Below are 22,190 nucleotides of genomic sequence, written 5' to 3'. Positions count from 1 at the left end.
AGTGATGTATTTTTATAATACACTTCTAGGCAAATGCATGTTGCATTCCTTTGTTTCTCCCTCTCTCCTGCACTGTGGCTGTTCTTTAGAAAAGCAATCTTCTGCATTGAATTTCAGACCTCTTTCAGCCTTGGCTTCTCTGTTCACTGTAACAAGCACTTGGTGCTTTTGATTAAAGGGCAGTACTTACCCTCCTTCAACAAAACCAAGCTTTCAAGTCTCAAAAAGTTTTATTTGTGGCTTTATCTGTTCTTAATTTTATCACTGTTTGACCATGACCACAAATTCCAACTCTGTTAGTTTTAAAAAACTCCCAAACCTTCAAACCTTGAAAATGAAACTGCACAATTCCATGACCTTAGCTTGTCATGGTTCGTGGGTCTACTGCAAATATCTCATGGTAGAACAAATTTATACTTGAATTCAAATGAAAAGGAAGAAATGCTCTTCCTACAGAAAGCTTATCCAGAGCTTACTGCAATTGTTAACTCTTTATGTACTGCAGTATTATAAGGTTTGATCACTACAGAGAGGCTGTAGTTAGTGTTTTCCTGAAATTAAAATCTGCATTGTTTTCCTAAGGTAAATTTACGTTGCCTTCAAAGGTCTGCCTGTTATGTGTCATGAAGGCAATATATTGATGTAGCATGGAAACAAGTATGTGTCTGTGTGAGCTCTTGCTGCTTCCATGTTTTTTAGCCTGAAACAAACAGCTGCAGCAGTCAGGTACAGGTTTTGAGGAACTGTCATGAAAACTCATCATGCATACAGCCTAAAGATAATGATGTGGCAGATGTCATGGTTATATTCTCCACAATGCATAAGTTGTAATGGGGAATGAGCCAGTGACACTGGCTTCAGCAGTATTGAGGATGTCCATAAATTAGAGGTTTGCAGGTTGGCTGAGCTTGATCACAGTTACCCCAGAATATATCAGCATGAGCAGGCTGAGCCCCTGCTGGTTTAGGGGAGATAGGTAGCATCACAGGAGACTGATCCAAGAATGATCCAAAGGCCCAGAAAATGTGACCTGTGAAGGAATAATCAAAAGAGTTACATTTGTTTAGTCTAGGGAGGAGAAGATGGAAGATGTGAGAACAGTCTTCAAATGTGCAAAAGGTTGCTGTATTGAATAAAGTAATAAATAAATATTTCATGTGCCTACCAGAGATAGGAGAGAATAAAATTCTGTAATTTAAATACTAAAATTTCTGTAAAACAGGCTTAGGGTTTGTCATTAGGAAAGCTTTTGAATGGCAAATGCAGTGATGTATTTGGATAGTGGCATATTCACTATTGCTGCATATCTTTGCGAACAATTCAAACTGCTCTTCATGGATATTTTTCAGGGAGAATTGATCCTTCCTTTAGGCAAGGGCAGAGTAGGAGCCTTCTTAGTCTCCTTTATACTGTAAATATGTCTTGAATGACTAATTGTTCTTTTCAGGTCTTCTAAATGTAATTTTGTTTGATTCCATAAATACATAATTTATCTTTTCTCATAGTCTCCTGATGACTAGTGCACTGAAAGATATATAACTGTGAGTTTGATGTCTCAACTAATTGAAAAGTTGAATTTTAATATTTCACCTTTGACTATTCAGTAGCAGGAAGCTGTTTGCATCTTGGGTACTGCAAATCAGTAGTAACAAAATGTGCAGGCAAAGAAAGTAAGGATACAAGGTGCAATTTGTCAGTGGCAAATTAATGTAGATTTCAGTTAAGTACTTCAGAAGCAACGTGTATTAATTATTCCATAGAAAACTTAATACGTCTGAAAAGTGGATTGGACAGAAGCAATTCCAGTAGGTACATGACAAGTTAGACATGTTGATAACAACATGTCAAAACAATGACCAAACTAACTATAGCTCGTTTGGTTGATGGGTTTTTTCCCACAAACAGCTCTGTACTGTCATGGTGGAGGATCCCCTTTTCAGAGGATATGAAATGTATCTTATTTCTGTGAAACATGTAGGAGCTTAGTATCTGTGAGTTCTGTCCTCTGTCATGATTCAAGTCCATTGGCCAGTTTCCCAAAGTCTCCCCTGCAAAGGAGGATGGTTCTGCTGCATGGAAGTGCCCAAGGCAGCACAGCTGCACAAGCCATTGGCAACCAGGCTGAGAAGCAGTCCCAAAATGAGGTACATGTAGCCTTCCTTTGTCATTTCTGGCATGTCATACTTTCTTCAGGTAGAAATTATTTTATGACAGCTTGTCTCTCTAGTTTGAGGAAGGACAAACACACAATTCCTGCCACATCCATGATGTCCCAGTGCATCAATTTGGGACCATTATGCCATCTCTCTATGCTGCAGTTTCACCTTTTTTTTAAACAATAGTGATTATGGAAGTTGTAAGGGCTGCAGGTGTAGATGCACTTTTCTTATTCAGCAGTTTTCACCTGAATCAAGTTCTTCTAGTCTATGTCATGGCGGCTCTTTGTGTATGACAGGCACTATAATTTTTACACTGAAAGTGGAGCTCAATGGGATTAGGGGATCTGATGGGGGTCACAGACCTACAGCTATTAGCCAGCAGATATGTCCTGCCATAACCATCAGGCCTCATCTTCACATCTCCTGGGGTCCAGAAAGCTTGAGTGTAGTAGCCTCAGTGACTCTTTGCTTGCCAACATGTTTTCAAACATTCTTGACATGGGCCAGTTTCTGTGTGTAAAAAGGTAAAAACCAAAACAAGCAACTAAACCCTAAACCTAAAACAAACTCCTTGCTTCCTTGAATACAAATGAAGCTTCTCTGGCTTGTTTGTAAAGCTGTTTATTTCTTCCCAGGAGGATGACTAAAGCCAAATAAAATCTGCCAGTAGTTCATATACTTTTTTCCCTGACTGTACCCTTATCTTTTTTTTCCAACACCGGGCCAATTTATTATTCTCTTCTGGTTGCTATGGCTCTGTAAAACATATATTTTTTCTATCATCTGTTTGTAATATTGACCCGTTTCCAGTGTGGAGCTGGCCCTGGCTCCTCTCTAGTATTCCAGGATTTTAGATTAAAATTGTATGGAGATTAACCACGTTTTTTTAGCTCTAAAAAGAAGTATAAATCAACATCAATTTCAATTCAACAGAACCTGTTATGCAGTGAACTCCGCTGCATGAGCACTGAAATTGTAACACAGTAAATTGCTGTAGGTGAGCAGGACTCAACCAAGTGTGCAGGGGCTGCGTGCCTTTATTCTGCAAAGGGGTATGGAAACATTAAGTCACTGGTTCCAATTTAACCCAAGTTTGTCATGGCCAAAAGCTCTCATCATCTGATAGTTATTCAGTGGTCCATGAGAAATTGGTTGGGTTTTAGCCTAATTCCTCTTAGATGTTTTCCATAAAACAAGCTGTTTTGTGAGCAGCAGCTCAGATCGAGCCTGGTCCTTGGCGTTTTTGTGCACTGTGTCCTGCACTGCTGCAATAAATCCCCTTCTCTCTATACATCTGTCTGTGAGCTCACCTCCCCAGTACTTCCCATCCCTCCCCCCATCTCCTAAGCCAGCCTTGTCACATCCCCTAGCTTCCAGCTGAGAAGTGCGTGCTGTGAGTGGTACCAAATGATGTGCTGGCTGATAAAACAAACCGGTTGCTGGTGTGCAGAGTAGTTGGCTGATGAGCTGGGCACGACAGGCAGCTGTCAAGCTCGTGCTTTCGTCTCTAACCTGTAGCTGGCTTCCTCTGGAGCTGGATGGCAGTGCTGAAGTTGTTGGCAATGGAATTGCCAGATGTAACTCTTGTAAATTGTCTTGAAAGGCATTGCAGCGAAGTGCTGGTTGCAGATAGACCTGGCCCTTTTTACGCCCCGTTGTAGATCTGGGTTCCCTTGGTTAAATTAATGCAGGTCCTGTCTGCAGGCTTGCAACGCTTAATATTATTTGTCAGTTTGTATGACTGTAATTTTTGAGACATCCAGCGTCCAGTGCTTTTATCCTCACTCGTGAGGCAGGGGTACACCCAGCTCTGTTTTATGGGTGGGTGCTGAGGCACAGGCTTGCTAGTTTTTAGACAGCAGCTTTGCAGTGGCCTTGGCCATGGCTGAGGCTTCCCAGGCTGTGAATTAACACACAGCTGGTGGTCTGTCCTTGCTCTCTGTGAGTCCTCTCTTGATCAGAGTGGTTTCAGGTGTGGGTGGTAAACTGGGAGAGGGCACAGAGCAGGGACACAGCTGTGAATGCCACCATGTGGGTGGTTTGCCCTTTCTTCCCAGCAGCACAAATGGAGTTGCATGGCCTTGGATTTTGCCTGATGATATTGACTTCACTTCTCTTCCTGTTCACAATAGGAAGCGTGTTGCCCCTTTGCAATACTGGAAGCACCCCAGTGCCATGGTCAGTCCTGCCCTTTGCCTTAGAGCACTGTCACTTCATCAGCCACTGATGGGATAAGCTGGCCATTATTTTTGCGGGTTTTAGTGAGTAGTATCTATCTGGCCATTGGTTGTGACTTGCTGGGACCTTGGGCAACACGACAGAGTCTCTTCCCCATATATTTCCTTCTCCTGTGGTATAGAAAGGCCCCTGTGGCCCTCTGGCCAGGTTTGAAAAGTGCAGGATGATTTCTCAGGAACATGGGAGGAAGGGACCAGCACCACCACTGAGTGACATTGCCTTTTGCTTCACTGGCACTGGTGCTGTGAAGCAGGGCTGGGCATGTGGCTCCTCCAAGCTTCCTCCCAGTCAGAAAGTATGACTGGAAACCCTGGGTTTTCCAAAGACACTTGTACTATCATTTGACTTGGAGGATGAAAAGTCTATGGCTTATGTTGTCATTAAGCTAGTTATATAAATTAAAGCCTTTTCTTCTCTGCCTCCCCAGTTGCCTGCAGTTTGGGCTTTTTTCCTCTCCTGCAGTTTGTCGGGACTCATGGGTCAGGCTGCTTACTTCCTGTGCCTTGCTGTGGAAGCCATTGTTGTCCTTCCAACTTCTAGTTCTTGGCTGGGAACAGGTCTTTGACCTTCTCCAGTCCCACAGGATAGGCTCACACTAAGCCATGGAGAGACTTTGTGCCAGGAGCAGAGGCACAGAAAGTCTTTGTTGCTTATAAAAGACTTTGTTGAAATAGAAGGAAAGCTGTCTTCCCCTAGACTGCTTTACTGATTACATAGTATTTCCAGGCAGTAAGTGAGGGATCTCAGTGCTACCTGAAAGAGAAGGCTTGTTTGTACCTGCTATTGCAATTTAGATAAAGTAGGTTTAGACCCAGTTTGAGTTGGCAAGATTTCAACTGATGCTGTCCCTTTTAATTCTGTCAACTCATGTCCTGTTCCTGCCTGGGAACTGAACTTGGCTTGTTGTTTTTCAGCTGTTCAGTACAGTTCATTCAGTTAGTTTATTTAAGAAAAGAAAAAGGAAAAAAAAAAAAAAGTGGGTGGGAAATTTGTCTTCTCTCTGTGTTTTACATCAGTCCATGTGCCCTGATGCTGCTCCCAAAGGGTCAGGGATGGACAGAGCACCAAGACTTGTAACTTTGATACATGGTTATATTTAGAAATGCACAAGTTGTTTTAGCCTTCATATTGCACGTGGGCTGCTACTGGGAGCGGGAGGGAAGAAGCTGGCGCAGAGACCTGGAGGAAGCCATGTGACGCATCTCTGTGCAGGGCTGCTGCTGCAGCCCAAGTGGCAGAGGGACAGCCAGCAGGCCACACGCCCAGGGACGCTTGGATGCCGGCCCCTAGCAGGTGTTCATCCGGAGTGGCTGCAGTTCAAGATCAGAACTGATCTGGCTGATGTTTTCTGCCCAAAGTGGAGGGTAGCCGAGCTCTCTGCAGGAAGCCTTTTGTCCATCCTACCCAGAGCCTCCCCACTGCAGCAGAGTGAGGAGGAGCCCACATGTTGGAGACCAGCAAGCTCTGTGAGAAAGAATATCTCTTAACCCTAGGATAAGGAAGCAGGGGAGAAGCTGCACTTGGTCAGCCTGGCCCTGGACAAAGGCTCTGTCCCCTGTACTGAAGGAAGAATGCAGGACAAAGGAAACAGCACAGGGAAGGCAGAAAATTCCCCCTCCTGCTGGTGTGAGGTCCTTTGGCCTCTCATATATGAGGTCTTTGTCCCACCCGGCCTTTCCTGGGAAACGGAAGTGGCTGTTTTAGTAGTTAAAAGCTTCTGCAGAGAACAGTATTGCCTCCTCCTATGGAGGAGCTGAAAGTGACAACACAGAGGGATTGTTCTGCAGTTGCAAGAGCATCCTCTTTTACTGCCTGTGTGCAATTGTTTGGGATGCACAGAGGAGAGTTTGAAGGTTACACATACTGAGTAGCCTTCTGAAAAGGACTGTGTTTTCCCCTGACAGCTGCCAAGCCCGTGTTAGATGAAACTGCTGAGAAGAGTAGACTGAGCTGGAAGTTGGGTTCACTGTTACATATCCACCTTCTTACACATTCTATTGAAGATATGTGCAGCAAGTAGTGCTCAAATTGTGCTTTCTGACTAACCCACTCTGCCTGTGAGAGTGGCAGTGTGCAGAGCTCATTACAGACCATCTTCCAACAGCCTCAGAGGCAAAGATCCTTTGCAGCAGCCTGCTCAGCCAGGAGGCAGCAAATGGGCACAGCAGGGGAAGCGTTTTGTTCTTGGTGGGAAAGAGAAACTGGGAGAGTACATTCAGAGGCTGCAGGCAGCCCAGAACCTGAGGAAAGTGGACTGTTGTGCTTTGTGGTTTAAAATTAGGGGCTTAAAGGAGTCTTCTCAGAACACTTGTGATCGTGTTCCATCAACAGGCTGGCCATTTTGCATTTGAACCGTAAATACAACTCTTGGAGTGTGTTTCTCTTGCAGTACTGTAATGGGTTGGTAGAGCTCAATGCGTAACTATTTTGCACAAGTATGTGTGGATGCAGAGTTCTTCTGTTTCCTGCCCTTTGGCCTCCTTCTTTGCCAAAGTAAAACAGAAGTTTGGCCTGTGCAAGCTTTAAATTCCTGAAAATTTAAGGGAAAATAATCAACCACTGAGAAAAATGACACAGTGCTCTCTTGAAGACCTCTGCCCTCTTGTACGTTACAAGCCCCAGAACTAATGCCTGGGTAACTAGAACTCTTTTCTGAAGGGCTTATGGTGTGATAACTTTGTGGATGTTTTCTCACAGACCATCTCTCCTTTCTTGCCATTTCTTGAGTAATTTTTGCTAAAAGAGATACCCTAGTGCAGTCTAACAGTCTCTGTCAGATGTCTGTGCTGTGATGGCTATTAAAAGAATCTGCTTGCATGGTCTTTGGGTTCTTCAGAGGCAGATACTGCCTTTGCTTCCCCTTCAAGCTCCTCCTTGAAAGCCCTTCAACAGAAATGTCTTATAGATGCGTATCTAGGGGAAGATCACAAGTGACTGTACAGGCTTATGGCGCTCATGGGTCCATCTAAAGATCCGCCCTTCTCGGTGGCCTGCACATGTGCAAGTATGTAGGAGGTCCAAAAACAAGGAAAAAGTTTTTCTCACCTGCTGCAGTTCTCTTCCCTTGCTGAGGACACTTAAAGGTTGCCAAATGCTGTGGGTTCTAGTCACACCTGGCTGGGAAATGTTCAGGTAACTGTAAAACATTCCGGCTTTCCTGTGCCAGAGCACAGAAAAAGGTTTTTAAATGACAGGCAAGTATTTCTTCAGACTGGTCATGTGGGACCACATGATCTGCAAATACACTGTTATTAAATACCTGTTTTGAGCTGAGTCCTTATCTGACAGGAGATCCTGCTGTATAATATCCCTTCTGGCTCCTGGGCCTCCACCCCATCCTGAGGCTGTTCACTTTTTGAAATTGTTGAAGGTGTAACTAGTACCCTTTAAAGAGTGCTGCAAAATGCATCTACTTTAGGTGAAGGATGCAGAAAGCTGGTGGCAGTGCAGCTGGGCAGAGTTGGAAGGACCTCTGGCCTGGCCTGGAGAATTTGGCAACTGCATCACTCCTGCTCCCTTATGGTTGCTGGCACAGGAGAATGGAGAAAGTAAAAGGAAGGTCGGAGGAGGTGAAAGCAGCCCAACCCTGCAGCACCCAAGGGCGATGGGTCTGAGTGATGGGGCGTAGAGGAGCAAGAGCGTGGAGCAACAAACCTCTGTGTGACTGAGAAGGAGCAACTCACATCTGTGTTCATTTTTTTCTGCCCACTCAGCAATGCCAGCTAAGTCCTTTCATGCTGCCATGCCTTCCTCCAGCTTCCCCTTTCTGGAGGAGGGAGCCATGCAGATAAATCTGTAGATAGGTGAGAACTGTGCAAAAGCAAGGGGGGAGATGCAACCTGCCCTGGGCAGTGCTATTGCAAGGGCTACAGGAGGCTGAGGGAAACAGTGGAGGAGCTGAATGAAGTTGTGGGGAGGAGAGGAACTGTGGGAGGAGGTGGCTGGTGGAGCAGGCTGTAAAGAGTCAGCAAGAGGACAGGGGGCCCCACCACTCGCAGAGGGTGGGAGTGTGCCCTGGGCACTGGAGTCACTTGCTGGGAGCCTGCGTGAGAAATTCCCTGAGTTTGCAGTCATGGAAATTGTGTACACACGTAGCATTGGGCAGGGAGAAGGAACAAGCCAGATATGCAGACCTGTAAGGGATGGAAAGAAATGTTTCAGAAAACAGAAGGGGTAGAGGAGGCTCAGAACCAAATCTTTTATTGTATGGTAGCATTTTAATTTTTTTTTTGCTAAAGTGCTGCAATGTCACAGAAGGCATCTGGGTGCCTGGGATTTACTTTATAATAAGAAAAAGCAGTATTTGCAGCTCCATCAGTGGAAGCTGCAGTACAATGAGACACATTTTCCAACACCCCACTGCCAATAGTAGTGACATATCTAAGCACAACACAGAGAAGTGAGGAATTACCTTGCTCTGCTCATGGTGTATCCTGGGAAGGTGTGGAAGGTTCTTCATTGGACTTTCAGTCCAAAAAATTAAATGATCAAATAAGTTTATATGTGTTTGCATAAATTATTGGGCTGTTTTGAGAGGCTTGTTAATTTTCCAGACTTAACCCAGGAGCTGCGCAGTAATCAATTTTATATTTTCAACCTGCAGAGCAGTTTTATAAAAACAATCTGCATCATGCTTCTCTGCTTTCTGAAACTGTCTTCAAACCTCAAAAGTCAAGCAGTTCTTACAGTACTGATAATCTGGTTTTTTTCCCTGCTATTTAAAAAAAAAAACCTTTTGCCTAGGCCCCTTGTTTCTAAAAGCCCAATTTGAATCCCTGCAGTGGAGCTATTGTTTAATTGTATTCCTGGGATTTAATTCTTCCTAGGGCATCTTCTCTGTGCTGCATGTCTGCAGCAGCACTGTGTGAATTTGCACCTCTTTGGAGAGCCAGGGCTGGGGCAGTTCCTGTTTCCAAGGCAAGAAATAAGGGGCAGGAAAACTGAACTGAAAAAGAAAAACAGGGAAGAAAAGCATGTTTAAACATAGTGCAAATATATCACAGCTTGGATTCTGCTAATTCCTTGTATATTCTTAAAACATGTTCATCTTGACTTGAAAACAAAATTATTAACTAACTGCTAGTGGGCCCCACAGATTACATCCCAATTGTTTTTTCCCTTTACCAATCCACGTGTGCAGTTCTTTGTAGATTAGGAAACTAAGCTTGAGACTGGGTTTAGCATTAATTATCTTAATTTAACGTGGCTGGCAAACGAGTCTGAATAAAATATTTTTCTTCATACTCTGTTTTTTTTACATTTGCATCTATATAATGAGTTGCAATAACAGTATTACTATGAGATATTTAGATAAACTTTCATCTTTAGCTTTTGTATAGATTTATTGCAGCTAACATCTTTGCATGCGTGCTTATGTTCATTATTGAGCTAGTTAGAAATATATTAAGTAGGTCTGGTGAAAAATATAGCTATTACATTTCAGCATTGGACTCTGTGTTTGCCCCTTAGTTTCTCTCAATTAATTCTAGCTGTTTGGTCTGCAAAACGATACTGAAAAACAGCATCAAATCTTACTTGTGACAGATTGCCAGATTACTTTTTTTTTAACAAAGCCAGACTGAATATTAAAAATGTGTTGGAGAAAACGCATTTATGTAATAAATTATACAGACCATGCATGGGGTAATGGCAATGCAATAAATTACGTTGTTTCTGTAAGTATTGGATAAGCTGCATTCAATTTAAATGTCTGGCTGCATCACTGTCATGCTGGTCAGGAACTCACTGGGGGCCTTTTTAACATTCTTGCACCCATAAGTCATGGAGTTAAAATCCTTCTTTGCCCTCAAATACACAGTTTTTGTGAGTTATGCTGGCTGACATCGGTGACTCGTTGCCTGCAGTTTAGCTGAGAGCTCTGAGTTGAGTACAAAATGCAGGTTTGTAGCCCTTAGAGCAGCCAGTTTTCACGCTGCTGAGTGATGCAGATAATGTAGGTCTGGCTTGTGTGAGGGATGTGGTCATCTTGTTTGTGTGCCAGCATCCCCAGTGCCACATGCTGATGCAAACTTACTGGGATTTTTTTGTTGTTGTATTTTTCTTTTGTTTTTTAGACCAAGGTAGCAGAAAATTGCCAAGCTTTGTACTATCATAGCTAAGCAGCATCACTGCTCCAAGGGGGAGATCCAGGTTGTCCTGCTTTTGCAGGGGACAAGCTGTTTCTTTCAGCATCATCTTGGACCTGTCCCCAAATAAAGTGACCATGTAATGATGGCCTGGCTTTCCCCCAAACAGGAGGAGCAGAATCATGCTCTTGAAGGATTTAAGTCTAGAGTGGCTGTTTTGCCAAGACCAAGCATACGTAGTAGTTAGTGTACTTAGGGCTTCCCCCACTCTATGCTGTATCAGCTTCTATCCTGTAACACCCTGTTCAGGTGGATTTATCTGGCTGATTAATCAGCACAGTTTAACCCCCCTGTTGCTGATTTTAGCTGGCATTTGGAAGGAGGAGGTGTTTTAGAAGAGGTATGGAGGAATGGTCAGGCTGCAAATCTGTTCTTCTAATTTTAAAATTTAGCGCAAGAATTACATGGCCTGACCATGTCAGAATAGGCAAGTTCCTGGCCTCTGGATGAGCCAGGGTGATGTAGTTTGACCTGCCCTGGAGCCAGACAGGCTGGAGACTCTGTGCCAGGCCATGCATGGACAGGAGAAAGGCTTCAAGTTGCCTTGCTGTCTCTTTGTTGGGGGAACAACATCAGCTCTTTGGTTTCCTCCTTAAGTTGCCAGTGCACATGTGAGAAGATACTCAAGAAGATGCCCAAAGAGTGTTTGCCATCTGCTCTGGGTGCAGGGTAGCCAGCTCACTGGAGATGTTCCTTGACTCACTTTCATCCTGGGGCTGCCTTTAGGATGGAGCTCTCTCTTTGCACCTAGTACTCCTTTAAGTTTGCAGTCCTTTTCAATTTACTTCCTGTGGCAATTAAGGAAGTAAGGACTCCTAGTAGGATCCCCTATATGGGAAGCTGGCAGATTGAAAAAAGAAATTGAAAATACAGTGGGAAGTAAGCTGTGTTTCTCTCTAGAGCTAGGTAACACCACTTGAGCGTAGATTGCATGCATTATACTGTTTATAAAATACCCTGAGGCTGAGAACATGACTTGGTTTTATTTCTTTAGGCATCACCTATATTTAGTTAAATTAAAGGAGGAAGGGGCAATGCACTCCAAGAAAATACATGAGCCAAGTTAGACAAAGAGAATTTACTAGTCTACAGTGGAATGGTTCCCTCTGAGTTATTTCCCCAGTTCTCATTATAGAGCAGTTGGATAATAAAGTTAGGAGAAATTGTGCAGCTGAATTATGACTGTTGCTGCATGAAGGAACCTCACCTGCTTTATGTGAGCTGTAAAAGAAAATTGATAATGACATTTTAAAGACTTCAAAATATGGGTGGCTTAACAGAGTGGTCTGGTATAACTGCTGCTTTTGCATAATGGAATAGTACAAGAGCTGGTCTATGGCAGATTTAGAGACTTTTCATTTTTGTAGAGCTAAACAGAGGCTTCAGATTTGCTATTATAAATGATGAACTAAAATAGTAAGTTTGAATTGAAACATTTTAATGATTTCCTTGTTGAGTTCTTATGAAATCAATACCTCCCTATGAAGCAGTTGGATTTCATGGAATCAGCATTCCCCAACAGAAATAAGGAAAAGTCAGTGTTTTTTGTTAAAACACAAATTCACAGGAAAAGAACCAGTTCCAAAATTGTGAGGATGAGTCACCTTGCTGTGTTAGGTTGAAGGCTTGTTAATTAGTGCCCCTTGCAATCAGGAAAGGTGCAAGAGTCCCAGAGGGTACTGCGAGCAAACCTGTGTATTGGCAACACATCCCATGCTCCCACGGTAACTGCCAAATGATACAAATTTATCCTGGGTGCCTTAGCTCATCCTTTCTTGGAGGGAACATGTAACCACCTAAGGTTTACCACAAGGCAGAAGTATTCAGCAGCAGCCAGCTTGTGTGCAGTAAATCAGAGTCTTAGTTTACTCCCGAGGATTTGCTGATTTATCCATAGGCTAAAGTAATTTGGATTTAACTTTTTAACATATTTTCTTTCAGTTCCTTTGCTCTTAATTTCTCCTGTTGATGGCTAGATAATTTCTGTGTTTTGCCACCTGTCCTATGGATTTGACAATTCCCTGGTCACGTCCTGGAACTTTTTCTGATGACTGTTGGTTTTGCTGTGGTCACCTAAGGAAGTGAAGCTTCTCCAGTTGTGCTGTTCTCATCCCTGTCCTGTTTTGAAAACATGAGTGTGAAAGGTGGGAAGGGAGGATACTCTCCGTTTCCAGCATGAGGCAATAGAAAGTGGCTATCTAGTCCTTTGTTTCTGTAATTTCTTAGTTTCTGTGGCTACAAGTAATGTAATTCAGGCTGTTCTCAGTGCTGCAATGGTCTGTGTACCAGAGCTGATCTTATATCCCACATGGGTGACAATGCAGCAAGTGGAAAGTTGTGTTTCAGGGTGTAATTCAAAATTTCTTGAACTCCCGCAGGTTTTAATTTGGCTTCATGTTACTTGCAGAATTTTTTTGTGTGTGATTTAATTGAGTAGTCAGTGTGAATTTTGTGGTGTTCGTGTGTATGCAAGGGAGAGGGAGATTTTGTAAGTATTCAGTGTTCATATGGACATAAACAGGTGGGTTTCCAGCAGAGACATTTGCATTTGAAAACCTGCTCTAAACAGGCTGGGCTTTCCCAGGAGAAGCAGCACCAACAGTGTAACACAGCGATCGATCGGCATAGAATTGTGTGAGCATTTGATGGGCAAAATGTTGTGGTATAAAGACAGGGCCCAAGAATAAGCTCTTTGTGGCTTTGTTTCATTCCTGAAAACTGTGACTGAGAGGCTTTTATCATTTTCAAAAAATTAATCAGCCACGTTTTGTCTAACTTGGAGAATATCAGAGGATATCCCTTGCAACATTCTAAGTGCTATTTCTTTAATCAGATTTTGATACTAAAAATAAAAATAATTTTTCATTTGTCTGTTTATATTTCCTTAACTCTAAAAGTAAAGTAATATCTGAACCAGTCCTTTCAGTTACAGAGCTGGAAGCGTGTAATTTATTGTACATAACGATAAACTCTCTGAAGCAGCTTGCATTCACTGTTTTCTTTCTTTCCTAATTTTAACTAAGGAAAACATTCCCTTACTTATCACAGCACTTCTGTTATATGCCTTGTTTTTCAGGCTAAGTTCCTTATGATATTTAGAGTTTATTTTAATTTTTAACCAAATGAGCTGTCCAGCAAATTCATAAAAAAAAACATATATAATAAATGTTCAAACCCACACCAATGGGGACACCCAGTGGAGACACTCTGAGTTGCCCAACATTACACAGGAGCGGGCCAGCAGCTCCATGTCAGGGAGATGACTGCAAATATTTTCAACCACTCCAAGGGAACTCTTGTTAGTTTACCTACCTGCTGCTCCCTCAAAGCATCCTGCCCTTGCTGCCCTTGCATGAATCCGTGCTCACTGTTGTGGTGGTGCTGATGCACAGTGAGTGGTGTGCAAGCACCCAGTTCCTCCATAGTGTTTTTTAATGTGTCTGGGAGTAAGCTGCAGTCACTGGCAATTGAAAGAGTTTCTCTCTGGCCATTGCAGAAGCTGCCATGTTTGTCTACTAGCCCTATAGATATTTAAGAGGTGTCATGATGTGTTTGGAAGGTGATGTGGGAAGGTGAGGTGAAGAGGCAGCACTAAGGGGAGGGCACCTCCCTGAATTGGATCCTGCTCCTGAAGCATGGGAGATGCTCCAGTCTTGACAGACAGCAACTCAAGTAACCACTAATGTTTTTCAGTCTGCAGTGGAATTCCTAGTCCTTCTCCACTGGGCAGGGCCTCCTTTTCTGCTCTCCTCTAAGTGTGGCCTTGGGAGAAACCACAGTGAGGACAGCAGCCCAGACAGGCTTCATGGATGAGCTTGATCAAGGAGAGAGTTGCTGGGCCTGCCACTGACTTTAGAAGCAGGCAGGCAGTACTCAGTTCATCCCTGGGGCACTACACCTATCTCAGAGGGCAGAATGTGGATTCCAGGTTGTTTATTTGTATGTGCAATGGAGCTCTGCTTGGACAAGCACAAGACCCAAGACAAAGGCAGTTGGCCAGGCAGCATTACCACACATGCTTCAGGACTTGTATGCAAATGGAGCGTGCTTTAATTGCTGTGAACGTGGTCATGGCTGGTTGTTTTACTTCTAGTTCACTCCGAAAGCAAGCATTAGCCTTTCCTGTGATGGGGCAGCATCAGACAGATGGGTTCTGGTGTGCCTTCTGGCATGCACTAGCTGTGGAACATGGGATTATCTGGGGTTTTGTCTTTCTAAGTAGGAGGGGAGAAAAAAAAAATGCCTGCCTTGTTTTGATGCAGTCTGTTCTGACATAGAGTGAAATTTATAGCCTACTGGTTTTCTCATTGTTTGACAAAAAAGAAACATCTTAGTTATAATTCTGCACCAGAGCCACTGGACAACTGGGAGAGAGAGTGATTTTGACTTACACTATCACAAGTTGTGCAGCAGAATTTTTTTTAGATGTAGCAGAGTAGTATATGTATTTAATTCAAATTTCAGAGTATTTTCTGTGTGGCAAATGAAAGTGTGAATTGCTATCCTATGGGCACTGAGTATGGCCTGCTGATTCTCTTCACCCTCACAAAAAAGACTAATAGTAAATGAGAGACAGGCTAATTTTATTTGTTGGTATTCCTGTGTTTGGCTTAATGTCAAAGCAGGACAGTGTCTTTTGCCACAGGACTCAAGGGTGGGCGATTTTGAAATCAGTGCTTGAATTCAAATGACTCAATGAGACTCCATTCCTGCTTCAGGTGGCTCAGAGGCTCAGCAGATCAGGCTGGGGGCAGTCACTGTAAATAGCCACCAGTGACTGACCTGGTCCAGGCTGGAGGTCCCTGCCTGGCAGCAGTCAGGAGCAGCTGCCAACAGAAGGACTATTCTAGCAAACTTCACAGACTGAATATTTCTTGCCTCTCATCCTTGCAGAAAACACCTTTTGCAGTGGTGACCATGTGTCGTGGCACAGCCCTCTGGACAACAGTGAATCTCGAATCCAGCATATGTTACTGACAGAAGACCCCCAGATGCAGCCGGTGCAGACTCCTTTTGGGGTCGTCACTTTCCTACAGGTACGACCCAGCCACAGTGCTCCAACTGCCACCTCCTGGGTGTGGAGTGCAGCTAACATTGCATTTAGCTGTGTAACTCAGAAGCTTATTATCCTGTCTTCAATTTTAAACATGAGCGTAGGAAAAATGTTGAGAGAAACATTTTTAAAAGCTAATGTAAAGATAAAATTAATTATATGGTAATATCAGTAAGTGATCCACTGGTTTGAATGCCAGGACTTGGAACTGTTTTAGCAGTACTTAATGGCAGAAACGTAGCTTGTAGCATTAACACAAAGATTCTATAGAGACTGAGTTTTCCTGTATCGATCTACTGATTAAGAAAGGTTCAGGTTTCCTTTGCAAAAGAAACATTTTTAAAAATCCCTTGTGATTTAACTCTGCTGTTCAGCGTAGGGAGCTTCTGTGGCCAAACAGGTTTGCTTGCTTTCCCAAAGACCTTCTCAGCGATGCCTCTTAGATATGGGCTGCTTTGGATATTTTTAAATTGCATATTGAGTTAATAACCTTAGTGGAAGAGCTGGCATAGTTTATGCCAGCTGCTGATTTCTCCATGCTCCGTGGAAAAGCTTCCATCCTGTGGGAAAATGCAAGTGTCTGTATTTTACAATTTAAGCTTCTAGTTGTTCCCATTTGTCTTTGGCTGTAGTTGCAACATGTAAAGGGAAGTTCTCTTACCACAAACCTGCACAAGACAACTGCTGTGCAAGGGCAGAGGCTTTTCTGAGGTGCCCAAATGTCTGTGTTTTATCAACAAAAATGAGGTGGGTGTGGGATTAATTAGTGCAAGGTGAGTTGTGGGACCTGGAAGGAGAGGCAGAGAGCCAAGGTAAGCAGGATAATTCCTGGCTGACTCTCCAGTTACTATTGCATTAGTCCTCATCTGTTCTTTAGTGCCCAGCTGTCCTGGATCAAAGAACAGTCAATTTGCTGCATCCTGAGGCCCTTGGCCTCTAATCTCCCACAACACTTACAGCTGACTTGGTTTTCCCCTTTGTTCGATGCTTGTTGTTATGGATTTATTTTGACCCATGAGGATAAATGATTACAAAAGGCAAAGAATGAACACAAAATAATTTCCTGTTTAGAGTCGTGCTGTTTGTATGTAATTAGTGAGTGAAGACCCAGGGAGGGATGTCCTGAAGAAAGGGTGATTCAGGCTGTTGATGGAGGGAGCCTGGAAGATGGGTGGGGATGAAGTGCACCTCCAAGGGCTGGGTCCTGAGAAAGTGAGCTCTGCAAGGGGCAGGAGAGGTAGGCTGTGCAGAGCTGGGTACGTGCTGACATGAGGGTTTTCCACACAGATCTCTATCAGTGCAGATATAAACTTGCAGCAGAGGCACATCCTGCACTTCTGCTTGCTGCTCTTCAGAATTTAGTTGTCAGTTTTCCTCTTTTCTGATAAAACATCAGTTGAACAGATTTTTACCAAAAATTCAGTGGTGTTGGAAAAGACTTAAGAGTATTGAGGAAGAAAATAAAAGGCCATGGCTAAAATTATTTTTCTTCTCAGAGTGAATCATTGTGCTTGAAGGCACAAGCCAGTGGTTGATACAGCAGGAAGAAACTGCCTTCCACTATCAGCTGAAGGGTGTTTCACCTCTTCATTTGAAGCAGCTGATCTCAGCTGCTGTGAGAGAGACATCTGGTATTGCTCAGTGTGGCAGCTCCTATCCTGAAAAGCAAACACATCCTGCCTTATACAGGAAGGCAGAAGTCTGCAGTTGCCTGCAGTGACAAGTGGATTATATGGTGTGTAAGCAGCTTTACTTTATGGTGCTGGGTAAGATCTAACTAGTCAGCAAACTGAGTTGGTCAAGGATTTTACGAGCACCAATGCAATCCCTTGTGGCAGCAAGTCCCTTGCCTGGTTGAGATTGCTCATGCAGTATTGCATTTGCCCCTAGCAGTCGGCTGACAGAGCAATGTTTGCATGTGCTCAGACCTCAACCTGTGTTGCTCAGTCCTGTCTGTGTGGACTCGAATGAAAAGTCAGAGCAGACCAGTGTATAAACCCTGATTTGTCACCAGACCCTCCTCGTAGTTAAATTCACACACTCTGTACAAGATTAAATGTTACATGACCAGGGTGCTTCACATGGTAAGTGGAAAGAGAGAGAGAGCACAAGAACTTGTGGGATCCCACTGTCGTCTCAGGCTCCATTTGTCCTGGCTCATCTAGTTAGATTAAAGAAATGGTGCTTCTCTGTATCTGCACTGTTTGATCATGGCACGTTTTCTCTGCAGTTCTTGCATGGTTCCCACCCAGTTTAGTATCTCTGTTGTTATTTATTCCAGATTGTTGGGGTTTGCACTGAGGAACTGCATGCAGCTCAGCAGTGGAATGGTCAAGGGATCTTGGAATTGCTTCGGACTGTCCCGGTGTAAGTGGTCATATAGCCCATATAGGAGGGTATTTCCATGGAGAAAATTCAGTTGTTTATTTGTATTAACAATCTTTCACTTGCTGATGGAATGTATTTAATCTGTGCTGTAGCAAGAGATGGGAATTCACTGCAAATCTGTTCTCACGCACAGACACTTAGATGGCAAATGAATGCATGTGGAAGTCCACATGTTCAGGGTGAAAGAGAATGAGGTCTTGAAAGCTTAATTTCCTTCCTCTTATGCCTGCAGGGTTTTCTCATTGGTTCTTCCTGGGATAACTGTTAACTGGTGACCTCGCTATTTAGTTCAAAGAAAGGAAGGAGAGGGTCTGGCTTACAAAGCTGTCTGAAAGTGAGAAAGTCACTCTCAAATTGAGCCCACTCTTGGTGGGCCAGTTTGCAGAAGGAGGAGGATTCATGAAAGTGAAGTTCATTGTTTTGCCGTGGGAGAAATAACAAAAATGATGTTGGGTTGAGGAAGATATGGATTTTAAATGGTAAATGATATGTTGATGCTTTGTTTGCTGCCAGGTTGCAGCTAAATCTTTTTGGCTTGCAGATGTTTTGCTTAAATATTTTTAAATTCAGTGGAAGTTATTGCCATGTGATTGCCATATCTCAAAAGACTTTTTAAAGCAAAATAGTTCTGAATATTTGTTTCTGGGCACAATAGTACTCTCTTTAATGTCACAATAGCCTTGATTTGATTGATTATTTGGAAAAGCTGGACTTCTTAACTTGAACTTTTCCCTTTCAGGCACAAGTGCAGATAATTCATGCAAATGCCCTAGAGTATAGTGAATTTGTCCAGATGCAAGCTTTGTTTCTGCATCCCTGAGACAATAAACACTGCCTGCAGCTCCCTTGGCTCCTCTAAGTCAGTACAGATACAGCACCTCTCTCCTCAGTCTGTTCTCATGTTAGTTTTTGGTTTTTGTGCTGTGGCACAAGCACCTTTCCAAGGAAAAAATGAGACCTTAACGTGCATGATTTGAAGGCAAAGCTACAAACTACTAAGCCATTGATGTGGAATCAGGGTAAAAGTCTCTTGCATCCCAGTGAGGAACTGTGGTAGGTCACACCTCTGCAGTTAATAATTCACAGCTTCCAAAGTGATGTGAAAAAAAGAGTGGCTATCAATGCATCTGAAAACCTGTAAAATATTAACTTTTTTTGCTCTCACTCTTAAGTGTTTTAGGAGACTAACACAGACTAGGCCAGAGGAGGGGGCTTTTGACTGCAATAACAAAGTATCTCATGAAAAAAATGAATTTTTTTATTGTGGTTCCAAAAGACTTCAGTTTTGTACTTCAAATGAGAAGCACCATCTAAGGCTTACTTCTGCAGTCTGGCTGCACTGTGACCCAAAGGGAAGTCTCTTGAGTGTTTCATCTTCATAGTAATCTGTTTTCTATCACCTTTGTTGGGAAACACCTTGAGCCTTCCAACTTCTATTGCTAATAGTAACAAAGATTTCCCTGAATCATCGGAGTACTTGGCCATTAAGTACCAACTGAGCAAAATGTCTGTTGTGATAGTATTTGTCAGAGCAAAAGGCTCTTTGTGGTACTGAACATGACTGCCAATCTTGGAAAAAAGTGCATTCCCACTGGGACCCTGCTCTATTCTTAGATATGTAATAGAGGAATAAATCTTGACTCCATGCATTGCCCATCCTTCTTAGACCCAGGCTACACTGGACTTCTCAGTCCCAGTTTGTTTCCTGTAAGATTAAAACCCATCTCAGTCTTGTGTGAGCAAGGGGGCCTGCACAGGGGATAACAGCCTGTGTCAGTCCTGAATGCTCTGCACATCTGGGTGGTGCCAGACACTGAACAGATTAAATGCTAGGTCATGGAGGGCTTTTTGTATTTATTTATTTGGAAAATGTAAAGAGCAAATGCATGCTGTGGGATGTATACACAGCATAGAGAGGTTTATAGGCGTATTTTAAATGCTAATCTTGTGCTTCCTTCCAGTATAGGTCCACTCTGAGGACTCTGCTGGGGAGCTCTAACTAAAGGGCTTGTTTGGCTAATTATCTGTCTTTCTTTGCAGAGCTGGAGGCCCCTGGTTGATAACAGACATGCGAAGAGGAGAGACCATATTTGAGATTGACCCACATCTGCAAGTATGTCTTTAGTTTATAAAATGTCATGTCTCTTGTAGTAGCCAAGGAGAATTGGTTTAATGTTATACAGCAGTTCTATTATTTTCTGTAAATGTGCTTGGATCTTCTCAATGTTTGCAATAATCCTGAAAAAGTCTTAGAAACTCTTTGCACTCTCCAAGGTGGTTCAAGAGGGTACACGGCCACCCCCAGGTGAATGGCAGCTCTAGGAAGAATGTTAGAGAAGGGAGAGCAGGAAAACAGAATCTCCTGTGAGACAAATTGGTAAAACTTGGACTGGATGTTTTAAAAAGGAGGGAAAATGAAAATGTAAGACATAGAAAAATACAAGATTTAGAAATGGTACGCCAGGAAATTCCTCCTTTCTTTTATATGCAAGTGTAAAGAGATATAACATGTGGAGAACTCAAAACCAAACAGCAAATGTGACAGTGTGGCTCATCCTGTAGGATATCACTTGAGGCCAAGTAGTTGAGAAATAATGGGAACCCAAAAGTATCACATGCAGTTTTTAATAATCCATGCAAGAAGATATATTAAACCTTCTTCTTCAGAATTCAATTGAATTTCTGATATTTAAAGATAAGAATAGGACTGCTGTGGAGAGGTTACTGTACTATGGACTTCTTCTGATCCATGCATTTGGAAGACAGTTCTGCAATCTCTTCAGCAGAGCTGAATACATGGGTCCCCAGCAAATCCAGTGTGGTGCTGGCCGTGTTTCAGTGAGTCATTGAATATTTGTCTTTAACAGAGAACTTATGGCTCAGCCTGGTAGGGCACGTGCAAATGTACATGTTTTGTACAAGCGTTTGCTTATGGTCTGCATGTCTGCATCTGATTATTCTCAGTTGCCACACAGCATCTTTTACTTTGAAAGCTTAGGAACAAAACCAAATTCTACTTTTACTGGTTTTAAGGATTTGTTCATCTAAAATAACCCCAGTCTGAGAAACAAAAGATGTTCCACAAATGTTCTACAATGTGGTAGCTAATACAACTGAAAGTCCTATAAAGTTTTTAGTTTAGGTTTTCCAGAACTTTGCCCTCTCCCCTCCTGGAGGTGTTACTGTTGTCTGCACACTGGTGATTCCTAATGATAACAGGGTTTTCTTCAATTTACTGTAAATGAAAAATAGCTCAGCTTACTGGAATCTGAGTCAGCCAAGGCAAGTTAAGGCAAATAAAAGAGTACCTCTGCCTCACCAGTGTGTCCTGCTGCTGAAAGCTGCTACGTCTGTGGTCCTTCCGGACTTCCTCACATTGAACACATTCCTGTTTCTGTTCTCTCTTGCCCTTGCAGAAGTGCATATGGGCAGGTGTGTGTGTGCACACCTCCCTCCTGCTCTGCTGCTACAGCCCCCGGGGATTCATGGAGTAAAACCTGCCCCTGAGTCCCACAAGGAGCCTCTGCCCGCAGGGGGCAAGGCTGTGCCAGACTGGCTTCAGCCCTGTCATGTGCCTCCTGCTCTAATTAGCGGGGAAAGGATGAAGTGTCATTTTCTTGGTGTTGGTACAGGGTGTGTGACCAGAAAGACAGCAGTGGAGGAGAGGTGGAGGGGAGGGAGGGAGCAGGCAGAGAAACTGGACAACTTTCCCGGGAGCCAGCAAGCATGTTGTCTGCTTGGGAAGCAGGCAGAGCTTGTTTGGAGGCTGCATTGTCTCTTGTGGGAATTGGTTGAGGCCTAAACCCAGCCCTGGCAGTAGCAGCTGTACTTTCTGTTCGGAGTTGCTGAGAATGGATCCCAACTAAGATGTCATCCCAGGATGTCGGCAATTAATGCTGTGGCAACGCTGGTTGTTTTCTGTTCAGCCAGGCTTCCCTGTAGGCCATTCAGATTTCCCTGGCAGCACTGTCAAACAATCCCTGTCGGTCCCCAGCTCTGTGCTGATTCTTAGTGCTTTGCTTCTGTTTAGCAGATATCTCAGAAGAGAATAAAGCTGATTTGAATTTCCTGAGTTGTGGTTGCTGCTCTGCGGGTCACACTGCAGTGCTCTGGCTCGTTTAAAAAGGGATCAATGACTTATAAGAGCCTCAGAGCATCCCTCCCACATGCTGAGAGGAAAATGGGACAGAAACATCCTTTCTTTGA

The 22,190-nt window shown here is 43.4% G+C and overlaps 1 protein-coding gene across 4 annotated transcripts in view; it reads left to right on the top strand.

Annotated features, from left to right (window-relative positions):
- SUFU (SUFU negative regulator of hedgehog signaling) overlaps positions 1–22,190 on the top strand; it is a 90,245-nt gene that overhangs the window by 28,904 nt on the left and 39,151 nt on the right. For all 4 annotated transcript variants that reach the window (XM_085064957.1, XM_085064956.1, XM_085064958.1 and 1 more), the window contains 3 exons: positions 15,437–15,579; positions 17,878–17,963; positions 20,025–20,097. In XM_085064957.1, coding sequence (XP_084921083.1) covers positions 15,437–15,579; positions 17,878–17,963; positions 20,025–20,097 — 302 coding nt within the window. The remainder of the gene's footprint in view (positions 1–15,436; positions 15,580–17,877; positions 17,964–20,024; positions 20,098–22,190) is intronic.

This window comes from Lichenostomus cassidix, chromosome 6, assembly GCF_008360975.1.
Source record: "Lichenostomus cassidix isolate B80296 chromosome 6, HeHo_3.0, whole genome shotgun sequence".
Classification (NCBI taxonomy): domain Eukaryota; kingdom Metazoa; phylum Chordata; class Aves; order Passeriformes; family Meliphagidae; genus Lichenostomus; species Lichenostomus cassidix.
The sequence above is the reverse complement of the archived record's forward strand: the minus strand, read 5'-3'. Positions and strand labels throughout refer to the sequence as shown.